Here is a 27,860-nt window from a genome sequence, read left to right as displayed (position 1 = left end):
GGCGGGACAGGCGTGAGCCAGTGGGGCCGAAGCCCAAGGTCGGCTCCGCGGGGGGGGGGGAGGGAAGGGGTGGGTCCTGTGACGTCACCGAGTCCGAGCTGCCGGAGAGAAGCCTGGGGCCGGGGGCGCCGAGCGGGGAGAGCCCGGCCCCGAGAGCAGAGAGCCGCGAGAGTAGAGCGGGCGGGAAGCGGCCGGGAGCCGGAGCCCCTCAGGCACCTGCTCGACTGCCCAGCGATCGGCGCTCACGGAGTGGCCCGCAGGCCCCCGCCCGGGCCCAGTCCCTCCCGGGCCCCCCCCATGGCCCGGGCCGCAGCCCTCCCGCCGTCGAGATCGTCGCCGACGCTGCCGCTCTTGCCGCCGCTGCTGCTGCTGCTGCTGCTCCGGGAAACCGGTGAGAAACCGGTTGGGCAGCCGCCCACCCCCCGCGCGGACCCCATCCCCTCCCACCTTCCGAGCGTCTTCCCCGCTCCACTCCCAGTTCACGGGCCCCCTCTCTCGAGCCCTCTTCCAGGCTGGCCCCTACCGACTCCGACCGGTTTCTCTGCAAGCCTCGCCCCCATCACCCTCCTTTATTTCAACTCCCCAGCCTACGCCGGACTTCTCGCCGCCCCCTCCCCCTTCCTCAGATTCTAACACCCGAAGGGTTAAATCCCAGTCTCGCGACCCCTCCCCACCTCGCAGCACGCTGTCAGCCGGATCTGGGGTGTAGTCTCCGCTTACCCCCTCAGGCATGTGGGGAATTCCTGCCCGCCCTCCCCCAGCGGGAGGGTCGCGGCGTGGAGGCAGGACCATCCCCATCTTCCTTCTCCCAGCGTTGGGCGTCTCCGGCCTTGCGAGAATTGAGGGCAGGGGGCCAGGTGCCCAGGTCCTCTAGAAGGGGGCCGGGAGCTCGGACTTTGGGTCCCTTGGAGGGCGACCTGGGGAAGGGCCTGACGACTCCCACCCTGGGCCTCGGGGAGCTGAAGGCTCTGACTCTTGGGACCCAGAAAACAAGGGGCTGGGGCCTGGCTCCTGGCTCCTGGGCCCCGGAGAAATTAGGACCTGGCGGGGCTCTGGCTCCTGTGTCCCAGGCGGAATGAAGGCTAGGGTCCTGGTCAGATTGGGGGGGCAGGCAGGGCTCAAACTTGGTTCCAGATTGTGAGCGGGGGCCTCTGTCTCCTGGGTCCCGGGTAAAGTCCGGGGGCCGGTGGTGAAAGAGGCTGTCTCCGGTGGACGTCGGATTTAATTGTGAGCATTGAAATGTCTCCTGAAATCCAGATATAAATGTGGGCGGGGGCCCCCGTTCCTGGCTACTAGACGTAATCAAGGGCCACAGGCTCTACGTGGAAGCTGGAGCTCGGTTAGGGATGTCCCAGGCGGAAAGAAAGGCCGGGTCCCGCAGGCTGGGACCCTTCCCTTGCCCTGTGAGCCATTGGCTGGGACGTCCCTGGGGAAGTTTACCGGTTTCGCTTTAGCTGAACCCGGGCGGGAGGGGCGGGCGCTCTCCAGGCTCCCGGTTCCGGACTCCCGGGTTTCGGGACCTTATCTTTCCTCTGGTCGCGACCTAACCTTCGGAGCCGCCGCGGGGAGGGGCGGAGGGAGGGGGTGGACGCGCGGAGCCACCGCCCTAATCCCCCGCTTCTTCCTCTACTCAGCCCACCAACCCCCTCCCGTTCCCCTCAGACCCCTTGAGGGAGGGCGCAGCTCTCAGGGGAGGGAGGGGCTGGGAGGAAACAGGTAAAGGAGGCTCCGGCCCCGCCCCTTGCAGGTGACCGGGCTGTTTATTCCCAACTCTGGATATTGGAGTTTCCCAAGGGTTTGCCCAGAAAGTGTAGGCGGGGGCCTGGGAGCGTGGGGGGAGGGGGCCTGGGGGGAACTCTGGTTACCCCTTGACTTCATTTTCCCCAGCATGTCTGAGTTGTATCCCAGCCTTCGTCCAGAGCTGCCTTTCCCTTGGTGTCAGAGATAGGGAGATGAGGTCAGAACCTGCCACTTCTGGAGGAATGCTGAGAACCCACCTGACCTTGAGCCAGGCTTTGACGTGGATGCAAGATCTCGTGCGGGATTGTAGATCTCCCTGGGAGACCCATCCTGTTCCTGTTCCCATTTTTCAGATGGTGACACAGAGGCTTCAAAAGGGCAAGCCTCTTTCCCAGGGTCCACAGCCAGTCCCCAGGAAGCCGGACTGCAGACTTCAGAGCCTTTCTTGGCTCTGCTCCACCGGGTGCCTCCAAGCCTCCATTTCCTCCTTTGTAAAAAAAAAAAAAAAAAAAAAACTAGATAGTAACCCCTTCCCTGCAGGGCCATTGAGAGGATTCAGAGGTCCTGCTGATCCCGTGTGAAAGCTCTTAGCACCTGGGGGAGGGGGGCCTTCCCCCTTCCTGACCTCTCTTCCTTGAGCCTACACTCCTGCTTTTCTCTCTGCCTCCCTCCCTTCCTCTCTCTCTCTCTCTCTCTCTCTCTGTCTCTCCCCTCTTCATTTCTCACCTCTCTCTCTGCTCCTCTGGCTCTCTCGGCTCTCACAGAGCTCTTCCCTGCTTTCCTTTCCATCCTTCTCTCTTTACCTGTCTCTAGCTCCTCTGCCTTCCCCCTCCTTGGCCTCTGTGGATGGAGGGGGCACCACCTGGGCCTCCAGCTGGGTCCTCCCCAGCTTTCACTGCTTATCCTTGTCAGCCCTGCGGCCCCACAGTAGTGGAGGGGGATGGGAGGAGAGGGGATGGCGGGCCTGCTGTCTCTTCTTGTTAGAGCAGGGGGACTGGACAGCAAAGTGGGGGTGGGTCTGCTCACAGGCAGGGGGGAGGGGTGGGGGGGAAGGGAATGCGCGGAGAGGATAGAGATACAGAGATGGGGACAGAAGCCGATGGAGCGTGCATCTGAAACAAATTTAGGGATGAGGTCAGAGACAAACAGGAGAATGGAACCAGGAGATGGGGAGAAGGAATTACAGCCCACAGGGGTGGGATAGAGAAAGGCAGAGTAGGGGGAGGGAGCTGGACAGAGACACCAGGATCAGGGCAAGAACAGCCTAAGAAGAGAGACCTAGAGGTTTGATGACCTGCTGGGGATCCCAGCCATCAGTGATGGAGATGCCACGACCCAGGGAGGTCAGGGCACAGGCGAGCCTCAAGGCCAGCGGTGTGTGGGGGCCACAGGGAGTGGTGGACATAGGAGGGACAGGGAGTCAGGCATGCGGACCAGCTCCTCCGCCCCGCCAGGGATGCTGTTACATTTTTAATGTCCCAACGATGCTGAGAAATGGAGCAGGAGGGGGAGGAGGAGAGAGACCCAGCGAGATGGCCCCGGCATAGGGAAAGGGTGTTAGAGAGTGAAGAGATGGGCAGAGATGGGGAGACCTAGGAAGTAGGGAGGTACCGGGGTCAGAGACCCTGAGAGATGTACCTCCGGAAACCTCGAGAGATTAGAGACCCCAGGAGTCCATGCAGGGAGCCAGATTCCGGAGATGAGGAGACCCAGACCAGAAAGCCTGGGCTCTCAGGTGTCAGACATGAGGAAAGAGGATACGAGAACAGCTAAGGATGTGGGCGATCTTGGGCTGGTGAAAATGTTGAGATGGGCTGCAGTGTGACGGAGACCCCAGCCTGTGAACATACTGCCACTGAATATGTAGCCTATGAATATACTAACACCGCTGAACTCTGCCTTGAACGGGCAGATTGGGTGGTATGGAAATTATGTCTCAGTAAACCTGTTGGAGAGAATATGAGAGACACAGAGAGACCAGAGACCCCAGGAGTCAGACAAGTAGGGACAGATTTAGGGCCCAGGAACCAGATGCAGAGAGAGACACAAGAGATCAAAGCCATGACCTACAAGAGCCTGTGGCCAGAGTCTCGTGGCCAGAAACATTTTGAGGTACATGTTGACTGGGCAGAGGTGCTTCTTTCTGTCTGAGGGGCTCAGCCAGGAAGAGCAGTCCTAGAGATTCACCCCCAGAAATAATAGACCCCACAGGGGAGGTCTTCAGGGTGGTTGGAGCCCCTGCAGAAAGGCAGGGAAATCTTAGCCTGGGAGGGAGTGATAACCACTGAGAGATGATGTGGAGGCAGGGAGGCAGGTGCAGAAATCCTGGGCACAGCCAGAGAGCCCCATATCCTGGCTGCTGCTGCTGCTCAACATCCCCCCCCCCCAACCAAAACCGGCTCCCGGATGTCCGCTGTGGGGGTGGGCACTGTGATTAATGCAATTAATTAATTAGCAAGGTGGCTGAGGCAGCAGCTGAAGCCAGTGCCCAGAGCACGCTGGCCTTCAAGGGCCTGCTGGAGTCCTGCCGCGCCCTACAGGGCAAGTCACAGTGTTTATGGGTCAGGAGGAGGTGAGCCAAGCCCTGGGGAGCCAGCCAGGCAGGAGTCCAAGCCCCCAGCCCCCTACTCCTCCGGGATGCCGTAAGTCCCTATGCACACTCTGTGCCTTGATCCATCCTTCTGCAGATCTCAGGGTCTCAGGCTGTGTCTCTGTCCCTCACAGTTTCCTCCTGGGCTCGCACAGTACCTGGGGGCTGCCCCCACTCTGCTACCAGAAAGCCTGCAGACCCAGGCCACAGGGAGAGGAAGCATGTCTGGGGACCCAGCTGATTCCTCATTGAAGCTGTCGCCAGTCTAGCTTGCTGATGAGGGAAGCGGAGGGAGGTCCATGTTCACAGGGCCATGCTCTCCCCCACTGCGATGCCAGCTATGTCCCAGCCAAGGTTAGGGCACCGGCACCCGCCCAGCAACATGCTGGTCACTAGGATTCTAATTCCAGGCCAGCCATCCTCCTGGCTTCAATTCCCTACACCTAGCACCTAGAACATCTAGGCATTGGCCCACCCCTGTGCCCCTAACTCCCATAGCCTGTCAGCCTTGTGTCCCAACCTTCCCACCTTTTTTCATTTATTCATGAGAGACACAGAGAGAGAGAGAGAAAGAGAGAGGCAGAAACATAGGCAGAGGCAGAAGCCAACTCCACGCAGGGAGCCCGATGTGGGACTTGATCCCGGGACCCCGGGATCATGCCCTGAGCCAAAGGCAGACACTTAACCACTGACCCACCCAGACGTCCCTCCTTCCCACCTTCTGAACTTGTTTCCAATCTGGCTCATCCTTCCTCCTATTCCCAACCCCCGTGTCCCTGCCCCATCTCATTCTAAGGGCTCTTTGAGAAGCACACACCTCGAGGTACCTGGGTAGAAGAAGCAGCAGCAGCACACACCCAACCCTGTTCTTGGGTGTAACTCTCCCTGCTTCCCAGTGACCTCAGGAAAAAGCCCAAACTCATAATTTAGCCTCAGCCTGTGTAATCTGACACACCACTGATACCCCACCTTCATCTCATTCATTCATTCATTCATTCATTCATTCATTATATTTATGGAGCTCCTACTGTGTGCCAGGCACCATTCTCAGCTCCGGAGCTACATTAGTGAACAAAGACCTCTAGCCCTGGGCCCTGATGTTCTTGTGGGGAAGACATGTCAGGTGCCTTGAGAAAAATGAAGCAGGGCCAAGGGGGTTTTTGTGATCATCATTATGGTGCTCAGCTGAGCAAAGACCTGAAGGAAGTGAGGGGGGAGCTGTGGGGACAAGTGGGGTAAAGCATTTTAGGGTGAGGGAACAACAGATGCAAAGGCCCTGAGGTGGAGCTTGCCTGACATGTTTGAGGAGTAGTGGGGGGGGGTGGCTGGTGTGGCTGAAGCAGGGCGAACCCGGGGGACAGGGTGGGAGGTGAGGCCAGAAAGAGGATGTGCAAAGATCATGCAGGGCCTTGTGGACCAGTAAAAAGGTTTGAGTTTCTTTCCTGAGTGAGGGGAGCCCCTGGATGCTATGGATCTTCAAGCCATAGAATTTGTTTTTTTAAATCATCCTACCTACTCTTTTTTTTTTTTTTTTTTTAAGATTTATTTTATTTTTGAGAGAGAGAGCACAAGCAGGGTGAGCTGCAGGCAGAGGGAGAGGGAGAAGCAAGTTCCCTGCTGAGCAGAGAGCCTGACATTGGGCTCGATCCCAGGACCCCAGGATCATGACTTGAGCCAAAGGCAGATGCTTGACCGACTAAACCACGCAGGCGCCCCAAGCCAGAGGATTTTAGAACCTCATTCATTCAGCGAATATTGAGCATCCACTAGGAGCCAGTGTCTGTTATAGATACTGAGGACATTGCTGTGAGCCTAACTGGGCAAAGAATCTCCGCCCCGGTGAAGCTCTAGGGAGTTGTGAAAATCCAGGGTGAAGATGAGAAGTGCTCGCAGAGGAGATGGGGAGCAGGGGGAGGGGCGCGTGGCCCTCTGGGGCAGAATGTTGGGGATGGAAGGAGCCTGAGGAGCCTACCCCACAAGAAGCTAAGAGTGAGTTTTTTTAATCCTCTGAAGTGGGCAGTGCTGAGACACTACCCTAGATCCGGGAGGACCACCTCCCTCAGAAGATACAGGCAACATGCGATCATAAGGACTCCCTTAGAATGAGAAATCGGAGTCCTATGGGACCCAAGGGTGGGGGTGGGGGTGGGGTTCTCTGGACCTGAGCTCAGTTTCCCTTGAAAAGGAATTAAGTCTCCTTCAGGAAGCCCTCCCAGCCTGCCTCTGTAGGGTCAGGCCTCGGTTCTGGGTTCTTCCCCCATACCCCATCCCCTTCAGTCTTCCTGGCATCCTTGATGATGCCAATTGGTGCGACATTTGTCTCCCCACCACACTGTCAGCTCTTGAAGAACAAGCACCTGCTTTGTCCTGTCACTCCTGCAGCACCCATACCCAGCACAGAACCAGATGTTAATTTGGTGGTGATTTTTTTTTTTTTTAAGATTTATTTATTTATCTGAGATGGGGGCAGAGAGAGTACATGCATGACCAGCGGAAGGGGCAGAGGGAAAAATCTCAAGGCATTTCCTTGCTGAGGGTTTAGGGCTGAGCCCGCCTGGGGCTCAGCCTCATGACTCTAAGATCATGACCTGAGCCAAAATCAAGTTGGATGTTTAAACTGATGAGCCACCCAGGTGCACCCACTTGGTGGTATTTATTGAGCGCCTACTACATGCCAGGCCTTGGCAGAGGCTGTGGGGATACAACAGGGAACAAGACCGGCACCTCTTCCCCAGGGGCTGACTCTCCAGCCCCCAGCACCTCTTTGCTGAGTTGCTATTGTATGGACTTGCATGGGATGGGAGCCAATTCCAGTTCGTCCCCAGCTCCCGGCCCCCAACACTAGATCCCTTCCAGTTCTAAGGCCCCCTCAAGGGGTCAGCCTCCTGCCCTGCACTCAGTGGCTCCCTCTCACCTCAAAGGAGAGGGCCTAACTCCTTGGCCCCAGCCTCCTTGGCTCTCTCAGAGCTCCCAAGGTCGGATGGTTTTCCCTGACAGAGTGCCCATCCCTCCTCACCCAGCGGAGCCTTTGGGAACCCTTGTCCCACACTCAGTGCCTTTGGAGGCCAGGTGGGTGAGGGGTGCTGGCACCCGAAGGAAGAGGCAGCCTTTCCTCGGCTCTGCCCAAGTAGTGACCCGCCTCCCCCCCCCCCCCCCCCCCCCCCGCCCCAGGAGCCCCATATCCTGATTTTTGTCTGGATTTTGACATTTAATCACCAGACCCTTTGGCCCGCTAGTAGATGATTCTAGTTCATGTTTGAAACAATGCTGTGTGGGCCAAAAGTAAATACAAGTGAAGCCAGACTTGGCCTACGGCGGGCGGCTGACGACCTCTGTTTGACTCACCCGTGCCAGGCCCTGCAGAGCACCGATGGAAACAGATCGTTGCCTGGGATCGTCACAGGGGACCCTGTGGGAGGGTAGCTTGAACATCCTCATTTTACAGATGGAGGAATTTAGGCTCAGAAATATGATCGCCCCCCTGGAAAGGGACTGAGCCAGCAGGAAACCCCTGGGCAACCTGCTTAGGGGTCCCCCACTCTAGTGTGGCCTGTCCAAAGGGGGAATGCCCCTTTCCCAAAATGTTGCTCTTGGACTATTTGGGGACACACGTGCAGATTCCATGAGATGATATATCTACTATGCAGTGATCTTTTTTTTTTCTTTTTTAAGATTTTATTTATTTATTTGTGAAAGAGAGAGAGAGGCAGAGACACAGGCAGAGGGAGAAGCAGGCTCCATGCAGGGAGCCTGATGTGGGATTTGATCCCAGGACTGTGGGATTCCAGGATCATGCCCTGAGCAGAAGGCAGATGCTCAACCGCTGAGCCACCCAGGCACCCTTCTATTACACAGTGGTCTTGACAGTTGGCTTCTTTCCAGAAGTATTTGGGACTGGCCCTGCTTGTGGGACTACCTTCTTCCAGGGGGACTCTCTCATTAGGGTCTCTTGTTTACATTGCCTGGGTTTCTGTTTGAGGCCAGTGGCTGCACATGCTTCCCACCCCCCTTCTTGGTCAAAGACGGTAGGGCAGCCATTGCCTCTCCTGAGACAGGTCTTGTGTCCTTGGCCTTGCCTCAAGGCTGAGTGTCAAGGGCCACTTGTAATTACTTACCTGGCCCGTGTTTATTTGACAAACATCTCCTGTTTCCTGTGGCCCTGTGCTAAGTGTTCCACAAATATTCTTTAATCTTTATAACAACCCCTAGGAGGTAGGCCCTATGATTATCCTCATTTTACAGCTGAGGAAACCAAGGCACAGAGAGGTGAAATGACTTGCCCAAAGTCACATAGGCAGCGCGTGGCAGAGCCAGGATTTGAACCCAGGCAACCTACCCTCAATCACCAGGCCGTCCTGCCTTGCACAACAGAGTGATATTCCCCTTTATCCTGGTTTTTATTAAAAGTGAGAGGGGTACGTGGATGGCTCAGTGGTTGAGCATCTGCCCTCGGCTCAGGTTGTGATCCTGGGGTCCTGGGATCGAGTCCCACATGATGCTCCCTATAGGGAGCCTGCTTTTCCCTCTGTCTGTGTCTCTGTCTCTTTCTGTGTCTCTCATGAATAAATAAAATCTTAAAAAAAAAAAAAAAGTGAGAAAAGAAGGGGCGCCTGGATGGCTCAGTCAGTTAAGCGTCCAACTCTTGGTTTTGGCTCAGGTCCTGATCTCAGGGTTGTGGGATCGAGCCCTGTGTCAGCCTCTGTGCTCAGTGTGGGGTCTGCTTGAGATTCTCTGCCTCTCTCCCTCGGCCTCTGCCCTTCCACTTGCTCTCACATGCTCTCTCTCTTTCTCTCATAAATAAAATAATGTTCTTTTAAACAAGGTGAGAAAACAACAGATAAGTGAGAAAGAATGGGAACAACCCCAGTGTCCCAACTGATGAGCAGATCAATGGAACATGTTGCATCCAGACAGTGGAATATTATTTGGCCATAAAAAAGAACAAAGCACTGACACATGCTATAATACGGCTAAACCTTGAAAACATGATGCTAAATGAAGGAAGCTAGTCACAGAGGCCCCGTGGTATATGATTCCGTTTATATGAAAAGTCTAGGGGCCCCCTGGCTGACTCAGTTCATTGGGCGTCTGCCTTCGGTTCCAATGGTGATCCCAGGATGCTGGGATCGAGCCCCGCATTGGGCTCCCTGCTCAGTGGGGAGCTGCTTTTCCCTCTCCTGCTACTCATGTTCTCTCTCTGTCAGGTAAATAAAGCTTAAAAGGCGGGGGGGAGAGGCACATGGGTGGCTCAGTGGTTGAACGTCTGCCTTCAGCTCAGGTCATGATCCCAGGGTCCTTGGATCGAGTCCCACATTGGGCTCCTCGTGGGAAGCCTGCTTCTCCCTCTGCCCATGTCTCTGCCTCTCTGTGTCTCTCACGAATACGTAAATAAAATCTAAAAAAAAAAAAAAAAAGGATGGGCCAAGAGGGCTATAGGTTTTCTAGAAAGGTGAGAGAAAGTATATATAATTCAATGCAGAAAAAAGTGAAGGTTGTCCTTTAAAAATTTAAGAATTTATTTTGCGAGAGGCTTATTTTTTTTATTGATTTATTTTTTAAGGAGATTCTTTTTTTCTTCAAACATTTTATGTTTAAGATTTTATTTATTTATTCATGAGACACACAGAGACATAAGCAGAGGGAGAAGCAGGCTCCCCGCGACCGAGCCAAAGGCAGATATGCTCAGCCATTGAGCCACCCAGGTGCCCCTCTTTAAACATTTTACAATGGAAAATTTCAAACATAGAGATAGGGGTCAGTTGGAAGACCAGCTCAGGAGCCTCCCTCCCCTCCTCCCGCTAGACTTGACAGTGGGCTACATTTTGTCACATTGTATTCATGGCTTTCTCTATAGCTTGTCTTGGTTTTGCTGACCCATTTGGGAGTTGCAAACATGACCGCTCAACCCTGTATCTTCTAAGAAACAGGAATGCTGCATGGCTACAATTTAATCACCATGCTTAAGAATAGTAATGAAAATTCCAAAATTGCACATAATCTAGTCCAGACTTCTGTATCCCTAGTTTTCCTCAAAATATGTTTTCTGGATGGCCTTTTTGGAATTGGGACCTCATGAAGGCTTCTGTGTGGCATTTCGGGCCCCGCCTGGCCTGGAGGTGTCCAGGTCCTTCCCCCACCTACCTATCTCTCTCTCTCTCCTTTCTCTCCAGGAGCCCAGGATGTGCAAGTTCGAGTCCCATCCGAGGTGCGGGGCTACCTGGGGGGCACCGTGCAGCTGCCGTGCCACCTGCTGCCTACAGGACCTGAAGTCCGAGTCTCACAGGTGACGTGGCTGCACGTGGATGCATCCGGAGCCAGCAGGAGTGTGGCCGCCTTCCACCCTTCGTATGGTCCCAGCTTCCGCAGCCCACAGCCTGGCAAAGAACGGCTGTCCTTTGTCACCGCTGGGCAGAGCACCGGGACCAGGCAGGGCACAGAGATGGAGCTGCGAGATGCCACCCTGGCCCTCCAGGGACTGACAGTGGAGGATGAGGGCAACTATACCTGCGAGTTTGCCACCTTCCCCAGTGGCACCAGTCGGGGGGTGACCTGGCTCAGAGCCATAGGTGAGCAGGGCAGAGTGGGAGAGGCGTGATGGGGGAAAATCCCCCTTGTGGATCTGTTTCTTTCTCTGCTTCAGCTGTAGTATTGACTTTCCCTGTGGTCTTCAGTCAATTAGCAAATATCCATGAAGCACCTACTGCATGGCTGATGCTGTTCTGCACGTGGAGGCTACGACAGGCCACAAGGCATTCAAAAATTGATATTGAACACCTTCTATGTGCCAGGCACTCTTCTAGGCTCTAGGAATAAAGCAGTGAGTAAGACAGAGCTCCCTGCCCTACTGGGGTTTACCCTTCAATAGAGGGGTGCCGGAGCACAAATAGCATCAGTAAGAAAAATAGGAGTGGTCAGGTGGTTATAGGTGCTATGGATGCCGGAGGGGGGCAGGTTACAGTTTTGGGAGCAGGGAGGCCTGGTGAAATCCGAACAAAAACTAGAAGGAGATGAGGGAGCCCTGTAGGGCTATCTAAGGGAAGAGAATTCTAGGTAGAGGGAACAGCAAATGCCAAGGCCCTGAGGCAGGGTGCATTTGAGGAAGAGCAAGGAAGTCATTGTGGCCAGAGGCTTGTGAATAAAGAGAAAGTAGGAGGAGACAAGGTCAAGAAGATGATGGGGGACACAGGTCACAGGCAACCTCACAGACCACATGAAGACTTTGGCTTTTGCCCTGAAAGAACAAGAACTCTAGGAAGTTCTGAGCGGAGGACAGGTGTGATCTGGCTTTGGTTTTCACAGGCTCCTTCTGGCTGCATGTTGGGGACAAGGGTGGAAGCCCAGGGACTACAGGGTGGGAGGTCATGGCAACTAGAGCAAGGGGAGGCGATTGGGGTAGCAAGAAGGGGTAGGATTTTGGAAATACGTTAGAGGTAACGCCGGGAATAATCAAATTAGTAAACAAAGGGAACACCAGGATGTTGTGATACTGAGAGTAAGGGACCTGGGGGTCCCCTTTAGACAGACTGGTCAGGGAAAGCCTCTTAGTCAAGTCCTGAAGTATAAGGAGTCACCCTCGGACATATGCCCTCAAGCAGAGGAATGGGTGCACACATAGAGGGAACAGCATATGGAAAAGTCAGGATGCGGGAGCGAGCTTGTCATGTTCCAGGAACGGAAAGGAGGCTGGTGGCCAGGGCTTGAGTGGCCCTCAAAGGGACAGGAAAACCAACAGGGCCAGATTGCATGGGCCTCCTGGGCGAGAGGCGAGGCGGCTGGATTTCATTGAAGGCAGACGCAGTGGGGATGGGGAGGACCGTGTGGGATAAAACCTGGCTCCAGCAGGAGGGTGGGTGACCAGCACAGCTGCTTGACACAATGGGGAAGACTTAGGGAGGGCTTTTTTTTTTTTTTCCTGGATGATGCTATTTCTTGCTAAATCTTGGGCATTTGCCTGGGGTCCCAGCTTCCCCCAGCAATGACCCAGAAGCCACATCACTCTGGACACAATTTTCCTTCTCTCAGCCCCAGAGGGTGTGAAAGTCTCCTTTTTCTAAGGGAAAAGGCTTCATTTTTTTTTAAAGGAGCCTGAGACCACAGTTGTTTTGCATAATTCAAAGCAGATCTTCACTGCACTACCCCTCACAAAGGTATGCAGAAAGCACCTGTTTCACACCAGGGAACTCCTGGGGCAGGAACACAGAACAGCCAAACCTTAGCTTTCATGGAGGAGCAGGCGACGTGAGTGCCCCTAAACGGAGAGCCAGATGTCAGGGAAGTTCCCTTGTCAAAGTGAAGCCCGGATCTGGAGGAGGGGAAAGAGCAAGCCAAGGAGAAGGGAGGCCAGAGCATTCCAGGCACATGGTCACCAAGATCTTGCAGTGGGTGGGAGCAGGGGCCCAAGGGGGCATGGGGCGGGTGCCTGGAGCCATCAGAGGACAGATGGCCAGGTGACCAGAGAGGATGTGGGGAGGAACATGATGAGCTCAGGAGAAACCCAGAGAGGTTCCCAAGGCAGCCAGAGCTTTGAGGCAGAACCTGACACAGTCCAGCTATAACTGCGGATTATTCCTCCTGGACATTTTACTATTGTTTCCCACCTAATGTCTTTCCATGTTTTCCAGGAAGATGGGTGAAAAGGGCAAAAAATTTCCAGCTTTGGGAATCTCCACAACCTTTATCCCACTTCCGGCACCACAATCTAGTGGTGATTACAGGAAAGAAGTGGAAGGCCTTCTGAGCTGGACCTTTGAACCACATTATTCTGCTTTGGCTTTTTGGAAAAAAAAAAAAAAAAAATCTCAGCCTCTTCCAGGCTTTTGGACACTGTTTCTGCTTTTCTGACAGAGCGGGGCAGAATAATATCATGGCACCCACTTAGCCACAGGGAGTGCCAGGCCCCGTCCAAGGCCTTTATATACCAATTTGTTTAATCTGCCTGACAAACCCTCGGGGGTGGGCATTTTAATTCTCCCCACCTTATAAAAGGGGAAACTGAGCTGAGAAACGGCTTGCCCAAAGCCATACAGCTGCTAAGAAGCAGAATGGGATCTGAGCCCGGGCTGTCGGGGCTTTAACTGCTCACTTCCATGGGTGAGGTGTCCGTCGAAGGGTCGCAGGTGAGGAGTGACGTACCCCTTCTGTTGCTCTCCCCAGCACAGCCCCAGAATCATGCCGAAACACAGGAGGTCACGCTCAGCCTGGACCCTGTGCCCGTGGCTCGCTGCGTCTCCGAGGGGGGCCGCCCTCCCGCCCGAATCTCCTGGTTCTCACCCCTGGACGGGGAGGCCAAAGAGAGCCAGATATCAGGGCCTGTGCCTGGCACGGTCACCGTCACCAGCCGATTCACCTTGGTGCCCTTGAGCCGAGTAGATGGGGTCAAGGTCACCTGCAAAGTGGAGCACGAGAGCTTTGAGGAGCCCATCCTACTGCCTGTTACCCTCTCCGTGCGCTGTGAGTGTATCAGGATGTGACCGCATCCCCAGTGTCGTCTACACTGGCTTCTCTAGGGCACTGTCTACACTATGCTTACGCGTTGTCTGCATTAGCCAAATTCTGCACTGCCTTCCTGCCTATTGTCTATACTGGCTTCCCTGGGCAGCATCTACACCCTGCCCTCATTGCCTACGCTGGCTTTGCTAGGCTCCCTCCTTCCTGCCAGGCGGTGGTGAGCTGGGATGGGTTTGCAAGGGCCAGTTTTAGACATCTTGTCCCGATCCCACATTCAGCGAAGTGACATTGACAGCTTGAAATCGACCACTGGGGAGTATTTACAGCAAGGAAATTGGCAAACACCCAAAAACTGCCTATATCGACACCCCCAGTATTACCCCGAGAGGCTCCCCCGCCACTCTCCCTGTGGACCCTGCCAGAGAGTGACTTGACCAGCTCTTCTTCACCCTGTCCAAACACAGCCTAGCCCCCAACTCAGCATTTTCTACACTAGCTCCCCAGGCGGTGCTTTGGTTAAACCAATTCCCTCTGCGGCTCCCTCAGACACTGCCTGCATTGAACAATAACCTCCTCAAAATGGTCCAGGCAGCATGCCTGGACAGTGTCTGTGCTCACCCCTGCAGAAGTAGCTCGAACTGATTTCTGCCAGGTTCCATGGGTCTGCTTCCTGTCAACCCACCTCATTTCTTTAGGATTCTCATGTCTCTGCTGATGTATCAGCCCTTCTGGGACTCTCCCTGTCTCTAAGCTAGTTCCCCCATTTCCCCCAGACCCTCCTGAGGTCTCCATCTCTGGCTATGATGACAACTGGTACCTTGGCCGCAGTGAGGCCACACTGAGCTGCGACGTCCGCAGCAAACCAGAGCCCACAGGCTATGACTGGAGCACGTGAGTCCTGGGTGGACCTGGACTCCCAGGTCTGAGGAAGGAGGGGGCTGGGAGCTGGAGACCTGGGTCTGAGGGAGGAGGGGGGCTGGGGGCTGGAGACCTGGGTCTGAGGGAGGAGGGGGGCTGGGGGCTGGAGACCTGGGTCTGAGGAAGGAGGGGGCTGGGAGCTGGAGACCTGGGTCTGAGGGAGGAGGTGCCTGGACCCTTGGTTCTGAGGGAGGAGGGGATGGAGGCCTGGACCCTTGGTTCTGAGGGAGGAGGGGCTGGGGGCCTGGACTCCTGGGTCTGAGGGAGGAGGGGCTGGGGGCCTGGACCCCCGGGTCTGAGGGAGTTGGAGCAGGGACCCGAATCCATGAGTCCTCCAGAAGGAAAGAGCTGGCAATATAAGGTCTTGAGCATTGAGTTTTATGTCCCTGGAGCTTGGACTGTGATGGCTGTGTCATGAATGACCAGGCCTATGTCCCCTATGGACCCTGATATGTCCCCCCTATGGACCCGCCCCTTCCAGGACGGCAGGTGTCTTCCCAGCTTCAGCAGTCGCCCAGGGCCCCCAGCTGATCATCCACTCGGTGGACAGACTGGTCAACACCACGTTCATCTGCACGGTCACCAATGCTGTGGGCACAGGGCGTGCCGAGCAGGTGGTCCTCGTTCGAGGTGAGCGGGTCTTGGAGATTGGGTCAGCTCCCCAAGCGTTCCTCCCTTCTGGGTTCTGGGGCTGTGTTGGGGAGGCTGTGCCGCCGGCCTGGGGAGGGGTTCAGACCCGCCTCTCCGATGAGAAAGGAGGTCAGTGTGGTTTTTCTCTCCTGCCTCCTGTGGGATCTGGATTGGGATGACAGGGTAGGCCTGGGCAGAAGAACCAGGAGGATGAGGCCTCTGCTGAGGGCTTTCTAGAAACTAGAGGCCTGGAAAGGGTGTCCAGGAAGAGACCCAGGGACAGTGCCCCAGGCTCCAGTTGGAGAGACCTATCAGGCAGCTAGACAGACACAAAACACATTTGCATACTGATTTCTTACAGTGAGTGCTGGTCAAGTAACGTTAGGAAATTGTTTTTAGTGTGTGTTGGAACACATTTGTGTTCTTAGAGGGGGTATTTTGGAAATGGCGGCTAAGGTGTTGATGGGCCAAAAGTTCTCTGAGTCTCCCTGATAGGAACTCAAACCCAAATAGGCCCCAAGACAGAAGAGGAAAAAAACTAGGCCTGTGGCACTGGCTGATGGAATTAGGGTTGAAATCCCACAACTGTACACCCATGCACCCAGAGGGAGGCAAGGAATGTTTCAAGGCCATGTGCCCCGATTCACAGACACGTGGACCCCAGGGCAGGAGACAGAGTCCCTTCCATGTCACAGCCAGCGTGACCCACATCTGCAGAGACATATTCTGTGCTTTGAGATGGCATTGAAATCAAAACAGAAACTCACCCCTAAAAAAAAAAGAAAGAAACTCACCCCTAACAACCCATGCACTCAGACCCACTGTCACCAAGACACGGCCCCCAAGAGGGCAGGGACAGACGCTGGACAAAGCCAGGTGACACCTGTCCAGAGAGACAGTTGGCCTGCCCTCAGCAAGGCTGACACACTCAGGTGCCAAACACACACCTCTGGAGGGAGACACCGGCATGCAGACAGGCCGACAGCGGGGAGACCCCAGACACCAACGCTGCCACACGCAGAAACCATCAACTCATGCACAGATGCTGAGAAAGAATTACTCAAGGACATTCTCAGAGGTGCACGCCCTCCGAAACTCTCCAGAAACCCAGTTTCTTTCAACATATCGTCATCTGACAAATATTTGTCCAGGGTTCCTCTTTGCCAAGCACTCTGTCCTCGATGTTAGGGATACAATGGTGAACAGAGACAGTCCCTGCCCTCGAAGACACACCCAGAGGATGGTCAGCTCCACCCACCCCAGCAGGACGCCCAACTGGAAATACATCCCCTGAACCTCTACCCCACATACACACCCAGCAAACTCGTCTCCCCGTCCATGCTTGGTCAGGAGGCACCTGCAACGGGTAGAGCCCGCAGAACACAGATGCCGTCATACCTGAGGTTCATCAGGGGAACACATGACCGCAAAACCATGGACACCCCCTAAAACCCCTTAAAACACACAGAAATCCCAGGGATATCCCCCCCTCCGGAAAACTCCCCCCTCCAGAGAGGAACACACCAGCTTCAAAGTTAAGCCCTCCATCAATATTCGCCCTGTAAGATACATATTCAGTGTCAGGAATTGGGGTGTGGTGGGGGGCAGAGGGGAGTAGTGCACACAGGGTCACACCCCTGATTGACTCAGCTCACTGAAAAGGCCCCCTCCTCCCAAACTCCCCCAAAGGTAGCCACAGAGTCACATCTAGGCAAAGGCACATACCTCCAGAGGGACACCAAGAGAAGGGGGCCTGTGCTCTGAGGACCCTAGACACCCAGTGAGGGAGGTGGGTACCCCCGCAGAGCCTCCCCCAGACACAAGATTCACATGTCTTGAGTCACGTCCCAGGGGTCTCTGAGACATGTCACGTTCCCACATGCACCCAAGACATAGCCCAGACATGCAGTCATAGACCAGTGGTTTGAGGTTCACATTAGTGCAAACCATAGGTGTACAGATGGTGCCACAGGCTAGACATCGCCTCAGGGAGACTGGAGAACTTTTCACCCACAGGCTCCTGAACACACCCACCGTCTCTAAAATAACCACCTCCAGAAACACAGATAAACATTCCGACATGTGCTGCAACAGGTTCCCAGATGTTCTTGCTGGGATTCACAGTAAGAAAACTGTTTTTCACGCCCCTAACCAGGTGTATGGGCATAGATGTATATTCCAGAAAAAAAAAAAAAAATGTTCCACAAAATAGCACTTACCCTTCATCCTTGAGATACGCTTTTTCTGTTCTTTATTTTTTTATTTTTTTATTTTTACTGCTCCTTGTGAATCACTAAATTGATTTGAGAGCCCATGGGGTCGTGGCTCTATTTGCAAAAAAGCACTTAAAAGAAGCGCCTGGAGAAGCAGGTGTCCTCAGGAGTCCCTCCCAAATACAGGGTGAGGGGAGGAAGGGTTTAGGTGTAAATGGATCCCCTTCTCCCCATCAGGGCTCGCATGCAGGGGTGGGGGAAGGGCATGTATAAAACGGTTCCAGGTTCCACCTGCATCGATGTCTAGTCCTGGTGTGGGGCCCAGACTGCTCCCCCTCCTTCATCTCTCCAGCCCCTTGCATCCTTAGCACGCCCTGACTTCCTTCTCCATCTCCCCCAGACCCCTTCCCTCCCAGCTGCTGGGCCACTGCCAGGAGCACTAGCAGAGGTCGGGCAGTGGGCTTCAGGAGCCCCATTTTCCATGCTGGGTACATGGCCCAGACAGGGGAGGCAGGCCACCTCATCTGGCCCAGGTGCTCCCAGCCACTCCCAAGGTGGGAGGAGGATACCTTCCTCCCCCATCACCTTTCCCCCCTTCTCTCAAGCCTGGAGCACTTTGGAATCTGACAATCTTAAGCCCAAATCCAGCTGCCTCTTCCTGGGCAAGACTCCATCCATGACTCTATAACCTCAGAGCTTTTGTGAAGATCCACCCCCCCCCCTCCGCCCTCAACGCCCCGCACATCCCGAGTGGGTCACAAACTCAGATGCCTCCAGGATCCTGGCAAGTGACCAGGTGACCAGGTGACCAGGTGTGGAACCCTGTTCCGCCCCAAGCAGCCAGCCTACACCCGGCTACTGCCCATTGCCAGGTGGGAGATGAGAGATTGGTGTGGCCTAATCCGAGTTTCTTTTTCCCTAGAAGAAGTCTGGGGTGGGTTTTGTGAGCTCTTTGTTTTGTGTTTGTTGTTGTGGGGGGTTTTGTTTTGTTTTGTTTTGTTTTGGTGAAATCGCCTTTTAAAATGTTAGCAAGTTTGATTTTTGAAAAACCCCGTGCAGGTCTAAGGAAGCACATCTGGGGGCCACCAGTTGGCAACGCCAACACCCCCTGAGCCCCATACAAAGTGCCCAGTGTGTAGTGCAGAACAAATGGGTTCTCCCTCCCCTCCCCCTCCTCTACCTTCTGCCCAGAGTCACCTCCCCTGTTTTCCCATCACTACCCCTGTTGTGTCCTATGTATCCCCCCAGATGTGTCCTCTTGACCTCGTGTCTCCCTTTCTCTCACCCCTCCTTCTCTCTCCTCAGACACACCCCGGGCCTCGCCCCGAGACGTGGGTCCAGTGGTGTGGGGGGCCGTGGGGGGGACACTGCTGGTGCTGCTGCTGCTTGCTGGGGGGTCCTTGGCCTTCATCTTGCTGAGGGTGAGGAGGAAAAGGAAGAGCCCTGGAGGAGGAGGAGGAGGAGGAGGAGGAGGAGGAGGAGGAGGAGGAGACAACAGTGGAGGAGGATCCTACGATCCAAAAACTCAGGTGTTTGGGAATGGGGGCCCAGTCTTCTGGACACCAACCGCCCCTGGTCCCCTGAAGCCAGACGGCAAGGATGAGGAAGATGAAGAGGAAGAGGAGGAGAAGGCAGAGGAAGGTCTCATGTTGCCTCCACCCAAGGCCCTCGAGGACGACATGGAGTCCCAGCTGGATGGCTCCCTCATTTCACGGCGGGCGATTTATGTGTGACCCCGAGACAGACAGAGACAGAAACAGAGCCAGCCACGCCAGCTAAGGGTTCCAGACTGGTTGGACTCGTTTTTCTGGACGACACTGGAGCTCAAATGCTACCTCCCACTTCCCTGGAATTGGGAGGGAGCTGGAATCACACACACTGGACTTCTGTCTCCAGGGCTGCATGGGGAAGGGGAGGCCCCAGGGGAGCTCGGTAATGGGGACCTGGAGAGGACCCCCCAGAGAACTGGTTTTTGGCTCTGGCTGCCCCAACCCCATGACACTCAGGAGTTAATAAACGCCTTGGAGGAAAACATCGGGGGTGTCTTGTAATACATCAGACCCCCTCACTGGGGGGCGGGACAGGGACTGCTAGGTCCCAGGGGGTGGGAGCCTGATGGGGGCTAGACTTGGGAGGCTGGGGCTGTGGAGGGTAGGTAGGGGGATCTGACTACTTGGATCATTCAAGGACATACTGCATGCCTGAGACCCCTGAGGCCAGTGCCCCCAGGAGGTGGGTGGCTGGTTTCTGGGCTTAGAGGCTGGGAAGCTTGGACTTGGGGGGGGGGGGGGACCGAGGCTACCTTTCCATGTGGAATAGCCAAACTGGTGAGAGCGCATAGCTCCCCAGAATGGAACAGAGAACCTGAACTCCTGGGCCCTTTTGGGGAGGGACGAAGCTCAAACTTGAACTTCTGAGGTTGCTGAGGATCTTGGGAGGGAGGGAGGGCACCCTCTGTGTTCTCCTGGGGGGCCCTGAAGATACAGGGCGGGTGGAGGTATTAAGGAACCAGAAAAGTCTCACCTGGATGACAGTGGGCAGTGGCCTTTCTCAGTCTCCTTCCTCTTTCCTTGCCCTGGTCCCAAGGGGGTTTTCAGTGATGCAAAGGGAGGGGCTGCAGCTCTGTATCCCCCTCCTCCCTGACCTCTACTATTTTTTTTTTTTAAGATTTTATTTATTTACGCAGACACACAGAGAGAGGCAGAGACACAGGCAGAGGGAGAAGAGGCTCCCTGCAGGAAGCCTGATGTGGACCCGGTCTGGGGACTCCAGGAACATGCCCTGGGCTAAAGGCAGGGGCTAAACCGCTGAGCCACCCAGGCATCCCTCCCCGCCCCTACTAATTAGAAAATCTCCAAAACCCAGGCCCAGGAATAAGGGGGGGGGGGGGGGGTAGGATGGGAGGGGCAGGGTTCCGTGCCAGTCACCTCTGCTGTCCTGAGCCCACCGTGGCCACCTCTCTAAGACACAGGTGGAGCTGCCTCTGCTCCAGCAGCTGCTGCGGGGCACCGAGAGGGTGTGCCCTGAATGCCCCCCCTGAGCAGCCAGGTGAGGCTTGGGGAGTGCATTTCCCACCGGTATCGACTTCCACTTACTCTGCCAGGGACTCGGAGGTGACTCAGACAGATGTAGCCCCGTTCCCCTCTGGGCGCGCAGTCAACAAAAACAAGAATAACAGTACTTTCAGGATGGCTAGGTGTGGACGGAGTCAGCAGCAGCTACTGTTATTCCCCCAACCCTGGAGCCTTCCCGAGGATGCCAGGCTGTGGAGCAGGAAGTTCTGGAAACCAGGGACGCAGACATTATTCCTCTGGGCAACTTTATCTCCCCATATGAGCAATGGGGCCGACGGAGGGTGGAACCTGTGGGTGGGGCTTTTGCACACGTGTGGTTTCCTCTGGTTGTTTATTGTCTTGTCACCCCCTTGGGTCCCCCATCCCTCCTCCCCAAAATGGGAAGGAAGCACCAGCAGGCGGGGGGGGGGGGGGGGGGGTGTGGAATTTTGACAGTCTGGCATAGGGTAGGTCCTTGAGCACCCACGCTGGGCGCCCCCCTCCACATCTGGCAAACAGCGACCATGTGCCAGACCCTGCCCCTTGGAGCTTGCAGTGTAGTGTGGAAATTGGCAAGTAGACAGGTGACCTCAGGGAGTGAGAAGGGCTACAACCGAGAGGCCCAGGGGGCCGTAGCTTCTCTCAATTCCTTTTCCTGTTAGGTTGGACGAGCTACATCCTCTGCCCAGGATGACTCCATTCCCTGTAATGTGTGAAGGGTTCTGATCCCGATTCCAGAATATCGACGGTTCTGTGCCTCTTAGCTCCGCCCTGTCACCTCCCTCCCCTCCCCATCCCCCCACCCTTGTTTTCCCTTCTTCTCTGGCCACATGGTCTCCTTGCTGTTCCTTCAAAGTAACACAAGGCTTCCTCCTCAGGGCTTTTGCACTGGCTGTTCCCTCTGCCTGGAATGCTCTCATTTCCTCATGGCTCACCCCCTACAGCTTCTTCAGGTCTTTGCTCAAATGTCACGTCATAGTAAGTCTCTCTCTGATGACCCTTGGGGTCCCTGGCTCTCTCATTTCCTTACTACCCTCCCCACACTGTTTTAACCCTCTATCCCTACTGCCACCTGGTACATTAGCTATTGTATTCACATCTGTGCTGCTGTTCTCCTTGCCCGGCTAGGACAGGTGTTCCATGGCAGTGGGGACTTCTGTATGTTTCGTTAACCACCGGCACCGAACAAATGCTCAGTAAGGACTAGGGAGAGGAGGTAGGCAGGTGGGAGATGGCTTAGGGAGGAGGTCGCCTGGGTAAGGAGCTTCCTCCTGGAGACCCCCTTACACTGTCCCTCTGCTTGCAGAGACCCCCAACACAGCAGGAGCGGGAGCCACAGGTGGCATCATTGGAGGCATCATCGCTGCCATCATTGCTACTGCTGTGGTCGCCACAGGGATCCTCATCTGTCGGCAGCAGCGGAAAGAGCAGAGGCTTCAGGGGGCAGAGGAGGAGGATGAGTGAGTGATGGGTCCCGATGAGTGGGTGGAGGAGGAGTCCCAGAATCGGGGAGCTCAAGAGGTGGGAGAAATGGGGGGGAGGGGCCCGACCCTAAATAACTATGACTTAAATGGGGTGGAGAGGAGAGTTTATTTCTGTCTCCTGTAAAGTGCGGGTATGATAGTGATGCTCTGTGAAGCCATCAGAGCCCAGGCTCCTGCTACCTTGTTGCTCAACTTTCACTTCTCTCAAATTCCAAGATGGCTCCCCACTCTTCTAGCACTCTCTACTTCCTTGACCACCAGATACATCCGTTGTGGCCTCAAAGCCCCCATTCCTGCCATGGGGAGAGGGGAGAGACAAATATAGGGCAGTGAGCTGCCCTGAAAAGGAACCCATAACTTCCCTTTACTTTGCATTAGCCAGAACCTGGTCACATGGTGCACCAACTACAGGGAAAGCTGGGAAATGTAGTCTTTAGTCTGGGCAGCCATATACCCAGCTAAAATCTCACATGAGAAAGAAGGAGGGGGGGTGGGCACTAGCCAGACTTATCTGTGTAGAGCACTTGTTCAATGCCAAGCTTGTTGAAATGCATTTTACATGTATGACCTTGATGAAGCCATCCATTCATTGATTCAAGGAGTATTTAGAAAATACTAAGAGGGCTCCCAGGTGGCGCAAATGGTTGAGCTTCTGCTTTAGGTTCAGGTTGTGATCTCTGGGCTCTAGGATGGAGCCCTGAATCTGGCTCCCTTCTCAGTGAGGAGTCTGCTTCTCCCTTTCCCTCTCCCTCTGCCTCTCCTCTGACTCGTGCTCTCTCTCTCTCAAATGAATAAATAAAATCTTAAAAAAAAAAAAGAAAGAAGAAGGAAGAAAGAAAGAAAGAAAGAAAGAAAGAAAGAAAGAAAGAAAGCCATTTATGGCCAGGCACTAGATGTTAGGAATACAATGACGAGACAAACATTTTTAAAGTGTTTGTACACATAAATACATCATAGAAAGATCTAATGATACCCATTTCATCAAAGAGGAAATAGGTTCAGAGAGCTGAAATCACTTGCTGAAATTCATCCATCAAGTGAGCATTTTGACAACGTGTGTGTGTGTGTGTGTGTGTGTGTGTGTGTGTGTGGAGGGGGCATGGGTAGGTAGGGACATTTGTTAAAAATGCAGATGCCTGAGCTTACACCAAACCTACTGAGTCAGAACTTTTACAAGACATGCTTGGGGGCAGCCCAGATGGCTCAGCTGTTTAGCGCTGCCTTCAGTCCAGGGTGTGATCCTGGAGACCCAGGATCTAATCCCATGTCAGGCTCCCTGCATGGAGCCTGCTTCTCCCTCTGCCTCTTTCTCTCTCTGTGTCTCTCATGAGTAAATAAATAAAATCTTAAAAAAAAAAAAAAAAGACATGCTTGGAATCTGTACTTCTAATAAGCTCACTGAGTTATTCTGATGCACAAGGAACTTTCTGACCCACTGTCTTAAACATCTAGTCAATTTATTTATTTTTTATTTTTTTAAAAATATTTTTTAAAGATTTATTTATTTATTTATTCATGAGAGACACAGAAAGAGAGAGGCAGAGACACAGAAAGATGGAGAAGCAGGCTCCCCACAGGGAGCCCGATGCGGGACTCGATCCGTCGACCCGGGATCACGCCCTGAGCCCAAGGCATATGCCCAACTGCTGAGACACCTAGGCATCCTACATCTAATCAATTTAAACCAACAACTTGCTGTCACTCTCCTATGCCCAGCCCAGTGCTGAGAGCCAGTGGTGCCTGAGATGGCCCTGGCCCTGCCCTCCTGGGGCTCACAGTCTGGAGGATATAGACCCATTCCTAGATAATGGCAGTCCAGTTGGCCAAGGATGGGCTAGAAAAGCTGATGTAGCTGTGAGAAGGCAGAGGACGCCTGGAGGGTCAAGTGGGCTTCCTGGGAGAGGCAACATCTGAGCTGGTGATTGGAGGCATAGCAAACACTCATCATGATGTATACGGGATGCTCTGGTCTGTGGGTATGTATAACAAGAGAATTTTAACATAGTTTGGAGGCCAGGAAAGCATTTCCTTTATTCATTCTATTTTTTTTTAACAAATATTTATTTATTTATTTGAGAGAGAGAGAGAGAGCACGTGCGCACTAGTGGGAGTGGCAAAGGGAGAGAGAAAATCCCAAGCAGACTCCACACTGAGCGTGGAGCCCCACATGAGGCTCAATTCCATGATCCCGAGATCACTGCCGGAGCCAAAACCAAGAGTCAGACGCTCAACCAACTGCACCACCCAGACGCCCGCCCCTTGTTCATTTTTTAAACAAATACTTGCTGACTCCCACGTAGTGAGTCCTGAAAACACTGTTGAGGACACAGATCTCATTTTTTCCCCTCACATTGCTCACCATGTGTGATAGTTACTGAACTGATATCAGAAATAATGTTTCTTTTTTTTTTTTCTTTTTTTTTTAAGATTTTATTTATTCATGAGAGAGAGAGAGGCAGAGAGAGGCAGAAACACAGGCAGAGGGAGAAGCAGGCTCCATGCAGGGAGCCTGACGTGGGACTCAATCCCGGGTCTCCAGGATCAGGCCCTGGGCTGAAGACGACGCTAAACCGCTGAGCCACCCGGGCTGCCCAGAAATAATGTTTCAAATATAAACTCAGTAAGGGTCTGAGAGGGAAGAACAATTAGATATAAGCAGATATCAGGAATCCCTAAATCTCCTGGAGAATCAGGGAGGCTTCCTGGAAGAGAAATTCATGGGATGAATAGGAGTTAGTTGTGCAAGGGGGCATGGCTGGGGGTGGGGGTGGGGCAGTGGAAAGGGAAATCAGGCAGAAGGAAGAGCATGTGCAGTGGTCCTGGGCTAGGAGGGCTTCTCCAGTCTGAGCCTCCACTTGACCTACCTCCTACCCAACAGTCTGGAGGGGCCTCCCTCATACAAGCCACCAGCCCCCAAGGCGAAGCTGGAGGAGCCAGAGATGGTAAGCACTTCCCCTGGAGCCCGGGCTGCCCCCACCTACACACCCACTTTCCCCACTGAGGCTGGGGCTAGGAGGGGGGACTCTCGGGGAGAGGCCAACTGTGAGAGGGTCCTGACCTGCCTCTTCCTTCCCTGTAGCCCTCTCAGCTCTTCACTCTTGGGGCCTCAGAGCACAGCCCACTCAAGACCCCCTACTTTGATGCTGGCATTCCGTGTACTGAGCAGGTGGGAGTTCAGGGGAGGGTAGGGGTGGGTTTGGCGTTTGGGTTTAAGGGTCAGGGATCAGCTCTAGACATAAAAGGTCAAACCCTAAAGGTCACAACTCCAGGTCAGCGCCGTGTCTCTGATCAGAGGGGAGAACATCGAGATGTATTTAGGATTCAGTAGGGGGAGATCGTGGTTGAGAAAGTCCAAGGACATATGGTTAGAGCTTAAAGTCACTTAGTGAAGATGGGTTGAACATCTACATCTGCCAGATACCCTGCCTGGAGCTGAGACAAAACCGATTGTCATTCCCCTCGGTGGTCTATTGGGTGTCAGGGGTCAGATATTGAAGTTAAGACAAATCAAGGTTCATAGAGCTCTTTAGGGCTTAAGGTTAAGTAGTTGGAAGTCAAGATTGAAGCCAGAGGTTGATGGAGAAAGGCTTGTGGTCAGGGATCAAAAGACAAAGGAGAGGCCCAGGCCTGGCAGGCTCTGGGCTTAGAGTTGGGGACAAGGTGTATGATTGCTCCGTGTAATTTCCACCCAGGCCAACAAGGGATGAGGTCAGGTCTGGTTGGCATAAGGAGATGATCAAGATGTGGGGATCAAGGGGGCAGACTGGGATTCTGTGTCGTGCACAGGAGATGACCTTGGGCTCTTTTTCCTTTCCTGTCCCTAGGATATGCCTCGATATCATGAGTTGCCTACCCTGGAAGAGCGGTCAGGGCCTCTGCTCCTGGGGGCCACAGGCCTTGGGCCCCCCATCCTGGTGTCTCCGGGGCCACCTGCTATGGAAGGGGTTTCCCTAGACTTGGAAGATGAGGAGGAGGAGGAGGAAGACTATATAGATAAGATCAGCCCCATCTATGATGCCCTGTCCTACTCCAGCCCCTCTGATTCCTACCAGAGCAAAGGCTTTGTCATGTCCCGAGCCATGTATGTATGAGCTGCGATGGCTCTGGCCTGTCAGCTCCCACTTTTTGATCCTTCAACTCTCTGCCAGGGATCTAGTGCCCCCTGACCTCTGGCCAGGCCACCGTCAGTTAACAGACAAAAAAAAACAAAAACAAACAAAGCGTGTGTCATCTGTGACTTCTACCTTGGTGACTCCACTATGACCTCTAATCCATGATCTCTGACCCAGAGAAACCAGCCATGACAACAGAAACCTGATAACCATATCTCACGTGAGGGTGGAGTATGTTCCTGCACAACATCTGATCCAAGGATTCCTAAAGATCTGTGATCTTTAGATCATACCTCTCATGTGCCGTCATCTCCGGACTCCCCCCAAATCCCCCAAAAGACCCCAAACCTCCAAGTTGTCCTCAGGCAGTAAAATCTCAATAGTTCTGCTGGGGTAGGTGTTGGGGGTACCCTGCTGCTCAGACCTGAGCCCTCCAGGCAGCAGAGCCCCCTCCTCACCCTGTCTGTTCCCCAAAGGCAAGAGGGAAGGGATACCCCAGCCTGAGGCAGAGCTTCCCCATCTTCTCCCTCCTGCAGGCAGGAGTCTCAGGGTCCAGACCCTTCCCTGAGCCCCCACTACCCCAATTCCTGTCTACAGGGAATTAAGCCCTAGCCCAGGATGAGATGGGGTAAGCCTCATGCAGTATGCCTTGCCGGCCCCAGCCCTGGAGGAAGAATTTGCTGTTACTTTGAAGACTACTGAGTCCTTTTACTCCTGCCCAGTGGGATGCAACCCAAACATCTCGCGGGGGGGGGGGGGGGGGGTTGGAGGCTGGGGACACAATACTCTTTTGTAATATAGCATTTCCTACAAAAAAACTGAGTTTAAAAAAAAAAAAAAAAAACTGAGTTTATACTTTGACCGGATGTCAACTTGTGTCTTCTGTGGGATGTGAAGGGGGTGGGGGTGGGGACACGATGGGAGACCAATCGGGCGTCTGGGGCTGTAGGAAAGCGGCAGGCTAGAAGCCAAGGTGGGTTACAGGCAAAAAGCAAAAGGGCCAAATATATATTTTTTAATTAAGTGAGGGGATAATGAATAAAAAATTCATAAACCAAAAACAATGATGGATAATGGAAGGAAAGGGGGAGGAGTCCAGGGCACGGTGGTTAATGACAAGGAACGACAGTCTAATGGGTAATGGACGGAAATAAACGGAACAGAGACCGAAATGGCAGTAATTCAGGCTGCAGGACTCCGGTTTAAAGGATAAATGGCAAGTAAGGAGAGACCAAAAGCAAAATTGCGAATAATAGGAGCTCGGGGCATTGTGGGTAATGGAACTGAATGAATGAGCCAAAGGCAGAGGGATAATAGAGGAATAGGGCCGGCAGGCATGATGGGTAGTGGCCCAAGAACGCGACGGCTAATTAAAGAAGCGCTAGAAGGATGATGGAAGCGAACAGGCAGAAACCGGCTAAAGGTAGTGCAGGAAATGAAGCCGAAATGAATGGGGCAGAGGCATGCTGGGTAATGGGACGGCAATGAATGGGCCAAAGATAGAAGCCGCAGTGACGCAAGTGGGGGCGGGGAACATAAGGCATGATGGGTAACAAAAGGGGTGGGTCTACGGCAACTGTCGCGTTAAACACCTAAGGGGCATTGTGGGTAAGAAGCAGCCTGACTCGGTTCACATAACCGGTTAGGATTCTCCCGAGGCACTGTGGGAAGGG

At 54.0% G+C, this 27,860-nt stretch overlaps 1 protein-coding gene across 2 annotated transcripts; it reads left to right on the top strand.

Annotated features, from left to right (window-relative positions):
• Positions 1–27,048, top strand: NECTIN2 (nectin cell adhesion molecule 2). Of its 2 annotated transcripts, XM_041744018.1 has the most exons (9): positions 1–391; positions 10,501–10,896; positions 13,484–13,780; positions 14,551–14,668; positions 15,177–15,325; positions 21,898–22,051; positions 24,954–25,017; positions 25,155–25,241; positions 25,900–27,048. In XM_041744018.1, exons 1-9 carry the CDS (start codon positions 298–300, stop codon positions 26,164–26,166), a joined length of 1,626 nt encoding a protein of 541 aa, XP_041599952.1. In that variant the 5' UTR covers positions 1–297; the 3' UTR covers positions 26,167–27,048. The 2 variants fall into 2 exon arrangements, with proteins under 2 accessions (XP_041599952.1, XP_041599953.1); XM_041744019.1 differs by lacking the exons at positions 21,898–22,051; positions 24,954–25,017; positions 25,155–25,241; positions 25,900–27,048 and adding an exon at positions 18,844–19,572 and having other exon boundaries at positions 10–391.
• The last annotated feature ends 812 nt before the right edge of the window (positions 27,049–27,860 follow it).

The sequence above is a fragment of the Vulpes lagopus genome, chromosome 2 (assembly GCF_018345385.1).
Source record: "Vulpes lagopus strain Blue_001 chromosome 2, ASM1834538v1, whole genome shotgun sequence".
In the NCBI taxonomy this organism is placed as follows: Eukaryota; Metazoa; Chordata; class Mammalia; order Carnivora; family Canidae; genus Vulpes; species Vulpes lagopus.
The sequence above is the reverse complement of the archived record's forward strand: the minus strand, read 5'-3'. Positions and strand labels throughout refer to the sequence as shown.